The 8592-nt window shown below is 61.6% G+C and overlaps 2 protein-coding genes and 1 long non-coding RNA gene across 4 annotated transcripts; 1 reads left to right on the forward strand and 2 right to left on the reverse strand.

Annotated features, from left to right (window-relative positions):
• Window positions 1–432: 432 nt before the first annotated feature.
• On the reverse strand, window positions 433–4251 carry TMEM269 (transmembrane protein 269). 2 transcript variants are annotated; one of them, XM_019622538.2, is made up of 7 exons: window positions 3644–4251; window positions 2693–2737; window positions 2092–2239; window positions 1925–2022; window positions 1710–1853; window positions 1441–1641; window positions 433–1316 (listed from the first exon to the last, which is right to left on the reverse strand). In XM_019622538.2, the coding sequence occupies exons 1-7, from the start codon at window positions 3666–3668 to the stop codon at window positions 1207–1209; spliced, it is 771 nt and encodes a 256-aa protein (XP_019478083.1). In that variant the 5' UTR covers window positions 3669–4251; the 3' UTR covers window positions 433–1206. The 2 variants fall into 2 exon arrangements, with proteins under 2 accessions (XP_019478083.1, XP_010721180.1); XM_010722878.3 differs by lacking the exon at window positions 2693–2737 and having other exon boundaries at window positions 3644–4244.
• Window positions 2190–2519, forward strand: LOC109370881. The gene is made up of 2 exons (XR_002121381.2): window positions 2190–2312; window positions 2440–2519. It is a non-coding gene; the product is annotated as an uncharacterized LOC109370881 (long non-coding RNA).
• Window positions 4252–5006: 755 nt separating the features above from the next.
• LOC100549082 (proproteinase E-like) lies at window positions 5007–8288 on the reverse strand. Its single transcript, XM_010722880.2, has 8 exons — window positions 8177–8288; window positions 8015–8094; window positions 7479–7576; window positions 7126–7260; window positions 6886–7022; window positions 5851–5996; window positions 5621–5773; window positions 5007–5084 (listed from the first exon to the last, which is right to left on the reverse strand). The coding sequence occupies exons 1-8, from the start codon at window positions 8214–8216 to the stop codon at window positions 5064–5066; spliced, it is 810 nt and encodes a 269-aa protein (XP_010721182.1). The 5' UTR covers window positions 8217–8288; the 3' UTR covers window positions 5007–5063.
• Between the last annotated feature and the right edge of the window lie 304 nt (window positions 8289–8592).

Consider the following 8592-nt stretch of genomic DNA (forward strand, 5'->3'; position numbering starts at 1 on the left):
AGCGGCAGGCAGCACGGAGCAGCCCGGCCCTTCCCTAACTCGCTATTTACGCCCTGACAAACGCCTCCTCGTTGTTATTTTCTGCTTTCTTTTTATCTTTTTTTCTAAATAAAACCAGCGGTCCTTCCTCCGCCTGCTGCTCGCACGCAGCAGGCCGGCCCGAGCCCCCCGGGATCGCAGGGCCACGTGCCAGACCAGCTGCAGCCGATGGCCGCCAGCCACCCTGCGCAGCCCCTCCGCCCGTTGGCAGCACTGCGGGGCTTCGGGCTGCTCGCCCTGCGACGGGGTCGTTCTGTCCGTCTGCAGCTGCCAGAGCTGCAGGATCTCCCTGGAGGTGCGGAGTGACGGAGCCGCTCTGCTTCCTCTGCTGCTCAGCGAGGTCTGACCTTCACTTCCTTCCCCCACCCCACGCTCCCAGAGCGAGCGGCGCAGTTGTTCTCCAGCTTTTTTATTTCCAGAGAGTTCGGCCCCAGGGTTTCAGGTTCCATTTTTCCCTTCCACATTCCTTCCTCCCTCCCACACCTCATTGACCGGACGCAGAAAGGAAAAAAAGAACACGCTTCAGATATATGGTGACACGTCAGAAATAAATACCGGAGCGCTCCCCGTGCCTCAGGGCTGGGCTTTGCAAGGAAATGGGGCACCCTCAGGTGTGATGGGTGGCCATCTCCTATCCCACCACGGACTGCCTGCTGCGGGGGCTGCTTCCTCCTCATGGTGAGGATTTGGGGGATGTAAAGCCGCCGCAACTGTGCCCTCACAATAAATTACTATGTACAGTGGGAATGCATTGGTCACACCTCCATCTGCGTCCCAGCTGGTGGGACTGGCAGGAGGCACCTGGGGGGTGGTTCCCCGGGAAGGGGGGCTGGTGCAAGGCTGTTGTTCTTCTGGCTGAGGGTACGGGTGCACAGGACAGGTTGGAGCCTGGCCTGAGCTCTGCTGGTGCCGAGTTCCCCTTTGCAGGAGCTCAGCTGTTTTCTAAGCAAGCTCCGTCATGGTGGGAAGCCCTGTGCGGCCACGGCATTGCACCTGCTGGGTTTGGAGTCTGCTGTCATGGCTCTCCTCCCTGGGAAGAGCTAACGAAGGTGGGGGGTGAGACAGCCTGGCGCTGGCACCCGAGAGTGAGGCAGAGGAGAGCTTTACTACGCGTGCGGTGGAGGTTAAGGCGGAGCGGTCCTCGCCGGAGCTGCTGCCGCTTGGCCATTAGGCTTTGCAGCTCCAGATGGCAAAGGGGAGTAGGATGTACGACGCCGACCAGGCGAGGTAGTAGATGGGAGCGAGCGTTGCGGGCGAGAACAGGACAGCCACAATGCCTGCAGGGGGGAACCGTCAGCATCGAGGGCAGAGCGGTGCTCCCACGCCTCCCTGGGTCGCTGCTCCGTGGGATGGCTGAGCACCCTCTGTGAAAGCGGGATGTGTTTTACCTCCGCTCCTTACCTCCGGCATAGATCGCTTTCTTCCAGCACTGTGATTCCAGCACCTTGTCGTGGGGGTAGAAGCCGCGGTCAACCATGAAGAGGACCATGGCGATAGCGGTGACACGCAGCAGCAGGACATGGCCGCCCGTCAGCAGAAAGGTGCTGGCCAGCAGTGAGGAAGCGTAGGGACACGGCAAGCCCCGGTAGGTGAAGGGGATCCCTGCGGGGTGCCATGTGCTCAGCCAGGAGCCCAGCGGGGTGCCCAACCCTGTGAGCCCCGAGCCTTACCGCTGGAGAAGAAGCAGAGGCGAGCAAAGACAGCCAGCACGTAGGTGATGGCCAGCAGTCCGTCCAGCACGCCGTGGGGCTGCAGCAGCAGTGCCGTGGCCAGCCCGAAGGACGTGAAGTCGGCGAAGTCATCCAGCTTGGCTCCTGCAGGGGGTAAGTGGGTGAGGGGGGCCGGCAGCCGGCTCCCCCGACACATCCGCAGCCCTGGGACTCACCCAGCGCTGAGCAGGCGTTGAGCTGCCGGGCGACGGCTCCGTCGGCCAAGTCGAGCAGGAAGCCCACCAGGAGCAGCCAGCAGGAGCAGTGGTACTGCCTGTAGGGGGAGAGGCGTCAGCCCCGCGCCGCTTTCCCCGCCTGCCCCCTTGCTCTGCGTGTCCCCCACCTGTTGAGGCTGCAGAGGATGGAGGAGAGCCCCACGATCAGGTTTGCCATGGAGAGCGCGTTGGCCGCATTTTTCCGGACGAACTCCAGCGCCTGTGCCCGTCCCACTGGCCTGCTCAGGAACAGCTTCTTGGTGTACTGGAAGATACCTGCAAGCCGCCGAGACGCCGGTCAAGGGCACAGATTCGAGGCTGGGAGTTATTTAAGCGCCCGAGGTAGCAGGTCGGTGCTCTGCCCCCCTCCGACAATGGGAAGGGGTCGGCGGAGGGTTGTGGGCAGGAGCCTTCGCGCAGCGCTTTCCCCCTCCTCCTCCTCCTCATGCTTCTGCACCTTTCCCCAAACCATTCAGGCTCTGCAAGCCCCTGCCTCTGTCTGCCCACGGGAGGCGAAGGAGAAAGTAAAACGCTACCAAAATAACAAAAAAAAAAAGAAAAAGAAAAGAAAAAAAAAAACCAACCAACCAAACAGACAAAAAAGCCAAACCCAAGCTCAGAATAAAAGCCAACCCCAGTGTTAAGCTCTATTGATCTTATATACCTATAGGGCTACGCTTTAGAGAAAGTGTTAAGGGTCATGTCCTACTAGTGTGTTTTGCACCCTGCCTTTGCCGTGGTCCCAAAGCCAGGCAAGCTGGTGAGATCCTTCATCTGAAAGAAAACAGCACGTCAGAGCACAACAAGAGCCACAACCGCTCCCCCCCGCCGCCCCGGCACGGCCGGGTCCCCGCGCTCCCTCCTGCAGGAAGGAAATATTCCAAATATTCCTCTTTTCTGAGCGGGGTGGGGGTGCTGCTGCCGCTGACCTTTGGCCACCCCACCCCAGCTGCGGTTTGGGGCTGGGCAGGTGTGCATGGAAAAACACCCTGAGGAGGTGGGCATGGGGAGGTTTTCACCTCCAGCCCCATTTTTCTGCAAGAAACGGCGTTTTGGGGGCACTCAGCCCGTGTGTCACACTGTGCCCCCCTCAAGGCCGAGCGCTCTTTTGTCTGGGCTCCCCGTGCTGTGGGGAGGGGAAAAATGGGCAAAAGGCAGCACTTTGGGGTCTGACCGAAGTGGCCGCGGGTCCGAAGCGAAGCAGTGCCCAGCGGGCAGCACTGTGTTCTGCAGCATCACAATGCCACGCAGCGCCGTGCCCAGTCCTGGCATTCCCAGCCCCAAAGGCACAGAGATATGGGGAGAAAGAATGGGGTTCAGCCCCACTGCTGGCAGTGCTTTTTATTACTGTTTCTGGGGGGAAAAATACATGGATTTGGCTCTTTCCACATTGACCCCATGTGTGTTAGGGACACCTGCTCAGAACAGGGAGTTCCGGGGCAGGTTAGCACGAAGGCGGAGCAGGCTCAGCTCTCACTTCTCTCCATCCCCGGTTCACAGCGCCGCGGTGCACCCAGCCACGCAGAGCCGCTCTGCGCCGTCACCCCGAACCACCCCACGTCTGCAAACCTCACCCAGCCAACATCCACCAGGAAACCCAAAAACACCCAAACGGGCCGTTTTCTGACGGGAAGCCTTGCGCTGGGCCGGGGGGCGTCGGGGTGTCGAAGCGGGACTTACCGACCGGCGGTGACACCATCCACATGGCTGCAGCGTGGGGAAACTGAGGCAGCGGCCGGGCGGGCGCTGTGTGTGCGACGGTGACACCGTGTTATATAGGGACGGGCTTTGCTGGGAATGGGCTGAGTCACCCGTGGGGGTGGGTCCGGCCAGAGGACACACGGGGGTTTTGGAGGCGGCTGGCACCACGGAGAGGGAGGAGCTGCCTGGGGCTGCACGGCCTCGTGCCCATGCCAGGCTCACGGTGTCCATGCCAGCCTTACTGGAGCCGTGCCAGGCCCCGCAGCGCCTGTGCCAGGATCAAAGTTCCCAAGCCAGGCTCGTGGTGCGTGTGCCAGCCCCACACTGCCCTTGCCCGGCTCTCAGCACCCATGCCAAGTTTGCACCACCCATGCCAGGCTCAGAGCACCCATACGGCCTTGCACCACCCGTGCCAGCCTTGTAGAACCTTGCACCACCCGTAGCAGCCTTGCAGCACTCTCGCCACTCTTGCAGCACTCACATCAGCTGTGCAGCACCCATGCCAGGCTCGTAGCACCCACGGCAGCTGCCCCTGCCCGGCCCACCCACCTGTCCCAGCCTCATGCGGGCGGCACCGCTTGCACAAGGGTGTCACGAGCTGAGCTGGCTTCAGCAGCCAGAGCAAAGGGCCCCCCAGGGAGCAAAGGTCCCCCTCACAGTCACAGGGGCCCATAAAACCCTACAGCCCTGCGCCTGCAGCGGGACGTGATGGGGATTTCCATCCTGCTCAGGGTGGCCCCGTCCCCGCAGGGATGTGGGGGCTCCCAGAGGGGATGGGGATGGGGATGGGGGGGAGCGGGGGGCCCCATGCGTGCCGGGCGCCATCAAAGGGCCCTTTGTTCCCGGTCACGCGCCGCGGACGGTGGTTGCGAGGAGACGGCCGGGCCGGGAGGGCAGGAGGCGGCGGGCGAGAGCTGGGCACGGAGCTGCTGCCATGGCCGTGTGACCAGAATGGGGCACGCAGAGGGGACCTCCCCCCCCCCTTGGCATCGGGGCACCTCGGGGCGCTTCTTCCTGTGGCCCAGGTGTCGGGTGCCCGTCCCCGTGGCACCTTTTGGGAAAACCACCCCCACGGCCTCAGGCGTCTTTGGGTGGAGGTTGGAGCCCGCTCCTGTGGCATCAGAGCACCTCGTGTCCATCCCTTTGATATCTGGATGTCTGCAGGTGCCCGTTCCTACGACATCACGGCACCGTGAGGGGATCCTTCCCGCAGCGCATGGCATCCCCGTGCGCCCATCCCTGCGGAGCTGCCGTGCTGCCCGCTCTGCCAGTGCCATCTGCTGGCAACGCAGCCACTCTCACCAGGTGCACGCACCCCCCCCCAACACACGGGACGCACGGGGTCAGCTCTGTGGGTTTATTTGCGCGCTGTGACGCACGGAGGTCGCTGCTGCCCCGCTCAGCTGCTGTTCGCCATGGTCTGGGAGAGAAGTGGTTCAGGGGGAGCTCGGCATCCCGGCACCCAATAAATATCAGAGCACCATGGCACCCCAGCACCCGGTACCCCAACATCTCAGCATCCCTGAGCCCGATACTGGGGCACTCTGACACCCCAGTGTCCTAGCACACTGGAACCCCAACACCCTGAGAGCTCGACACTCTGACATACCAGCGTCCCAGCAACCAGCATTTCAACATCTCAGCACCCCAACAACCAGCACCACAATATCCTAACACTAACATCCCAACGTCCCAATACCCCAGCATTCCAGCACCCCAGCTTCCCAACATCCCAGTGTCCCAGCACCCCAACACTCCAGTTTCCCAACACCCCACTTCCCAGCTTCCTAATTCTCCAGCACACCAACACCCCAACACTCCAGCATTCCAACATCCCAACACCCCAGCACTGCAACACCCCAGTGTCCCAGCCCCTGGCACCCCGGTACCCCACACCCTGGGCGTTCTGCCATCCCCACACTCTGGCACCCTACCATCCCAGCACCCAGTGCCCACCTCAGCAATCCAGTCCTCAAACGCAGAGACACGTGTGAAGACAGTGGGCTTCTTTGGAGTGTCGCAGCCCAGCGCAGACACAAAGCTGGCGATGCCGTGCACCTCCCAGTGCCCATCCTCAGCCTGGCAGTTCAGGGGGCCGCCCGAGTCGCCCTGGGGACAGGATGGGAGTCAGGATGGCTTCGGGTGCTCCAAGCCTTCGTCATGGTGCAGTGCAGCACAGCACTCACGTTACAGCCGGCCTGCTCAGCGCCGCCGGCACAGATCATCGTGGTGCGGATGGCAAGGCTGCCCCACCAGTCGGGCTGTGTGCACTGCTCGTGGTCTACCACAGGCATCAGAGCGTCCTGAAGTTTGTCTGGCAATGGTCCCCCCGCTGGCAATAGGGGTGGTGTTAGAGACCCAGGTGGACAACACTGTGCCCACCACCCTGCTCGCCAGCCTCAGCCATCCCACATCTATTCGATGTCCATCCCATGCCATCTACCCATCCATTTGTCCATCCATCCGTCCATCCATCCATCCATCCATCCCACAACCATCCCATGTCCATTACTCTATCCCACAGAGTCACAGAATCACAGGGGTAGGAAGGCACCTCAAGAGATCAAGTCCAATCTTCCTGCTAAAGCAGGTTTCCTACAATAGGTCACATAGGTTGGCATCCAGACAGATCTTGAATATCTCCATAGGAGACTCCACAATCTCTCTGGGCAATCTGTTCCAGTGGTCCATCACCCTTACCATAAAGGTACCATCTACCTATGCATCCATCCATCCATCCCTATAACCCTCATCCATCCATAAACCAACCATCCATCCATCCATTCATCTCATCCAACACCCATTTTTCCAACCATCCTACCTCCATCCTACAACCATCCGTTCATTCATCCATCCATAATCCATCCATCTATCCTACAGCTGGCTATTCCTCCACCCCACATCCATCCCACATCCACCCCACATCCACCCCTCATCCATCCGTCTACCATCCACCCATCCATCCATCCACCATCCATCCATCTACCCATCCATCATTCATCCCACATCCATCTCATATCCATCCATCCATCATCCATCATCCATCCATCCATCATCCATCCATCCACCCACCCATCATCCATTCAACATCCATTCCCACATCCCACATCCGTCCACCTCTCCCAACCAGCCTCCCACCCTTCCCTCCACCCCTCATCCTTCCCTCCATGCCCCATACCCTCCCCTCAGCCCCCGCCCCTCCCCTCCATCCCGGCACTCACTGGTCAGCCTCCCCCAGCCGCTCAGATAGCAGGGGTAGCCGTTGGGCAGCACGGTGCCCGCGGGCGGCAGCCGCCCCGTCTGCACGTAGTCGTTGAGCACAGCATTGCGCCGCAGCTTCAGCAGGGCGATGTCATTGCTGCACATGGGGACACGGGGGCAAGGTAACACTGGGGACACGTGTCACTGGTGTGAGGTCCCCAGGTGGGGACAGCATCCCTGCGCCGCCACGTCCCGCTCACCCGCAGGCCACGCAGAAGCTGTTCCACTTGGGGTGCACGAAGATGTCATCGGCTGCGACGGGGATGCGCTGCTCGGGGCCTTCTGCGGAGCTCATGTCGTACTCACCCAGCACCACCTCGTAGGTGAGCGTGGAGCTGCCCAGGGGACACCGTGCCCACTGACCCCAGGGGATGGGGCATCCTGCTCCCCGAACAACCTCTGCGCATCCCTCCCATCCCCGTCCTTGCCCCTGCTGCACCCTCACCACCTCAGTGCTGCACCGTGCATCCCTCCAAGCAACGCCGCATCACCCCACCCCCACACCCCATCCCTGTGCCCGCCCTGACCCCCACCCCGCAGGTGCCTGGCTCACGAGATGCAATGAGCGGCCGTCATCACCCAGTCGGGTGCGATGAGGGTTCCCCCGCAGGTGTGCCGGAAGGTGCCGTCACGCTCGTACTGCAGTGAGATCTGCGGGAGCACAGAGTTGGTGTGGTGTCACCCACCGCAGTGTCCCCATCCCTGTCCCCTAAACAACCCTAACCCCACAACAGCCCTAACCCTAAGCGTGACTATAAAGATAATGATAACCTCAATCGTAGCCATAAACTAATTCTAACCCCAGTCCTCATCATAACTGCAACCCCAACCTTAGTTTCATCATAACCCCAACCTCAACTCTAACCTCAATCCTAATGTTCACCCCAACCCCAACCTCAACCTCAACTCCAACCCTAACTCTAGCTACAACTATAATCCCAACTCTAGCCCTAATCCCAACCCTAACCTTAGCCATAACCCCCAGTCCCAAACTCAGCCTCAACCCTAACTCCAACCTTAACCCTAACCCCAACTCCAAACCTAACCCCAAAACCTCAACCCCAACCCAAACCAACCCATGTTGCTCACCTGCCACGGCCAGCTGTACGGCACCGCATCCTGCCCATTCACAACCCGTGACCCACCGGGCAGCACGGCAGCGTGGCAGCCTGCACAGTGGGGTGATCGTCACCCAGGGGGTCACCCGGACCCCCCAAAGTGGGGACAACAGCGGGTTTGGGAACAGCTTACCACCAGCCAGCAGCAGCAGGGGGACGAGGAGTGCCAGCATCGTGCTCGGGGCTCGGCCAGGTGGCACGAGGCGCCCGCCAGCCTTAAATCCCCCCCTTATCAGAGGCCTCCCCGGCCCAAGGCCAACCCTGGGAGCGGGCAGCCGGTGCCCAGCTGGGCTCTGCACGGTGTGGGGCGGCCCTGTGGGGTCGGGGCTGCGAGCCCTCCCTATGTGGACAGCGCTGGGGGATGGGGTGGTGACCCAGCGCCTCGCAGGGAGCACAGCGGGGTGCTGCCCCATGGGAGCCACGCAGGTGTGGGGCCGGGGTTAACCATTAACACCCAGCCTTGGGGGGAGCACGCGGCCTCCGGTGCCCTACCGGGCAGGTGCAGGCGCCGCTACAGCCCCACGCAGCCCCGTGCTGCACCCCCACAGC

The sequence above is a fragment of the Meleagris gallopavo genome, chromosome 23 (assembly GCF_000146605.3).
Source record: "Meleagris gallopavo isolate NT-WF06-2002-E0010 breed Aviagen turkey brand Nicholas breeding stock chromosome 23, Turkey_5.1, whole genome shotgun sequence".
Taxonomy (NCBI): domain Eukaryota; kingdom Metazoa; phylum Chordata; class Aves; order Galliformes; family Phasianidae; genus Meleagris; species Meleagris gallopavo.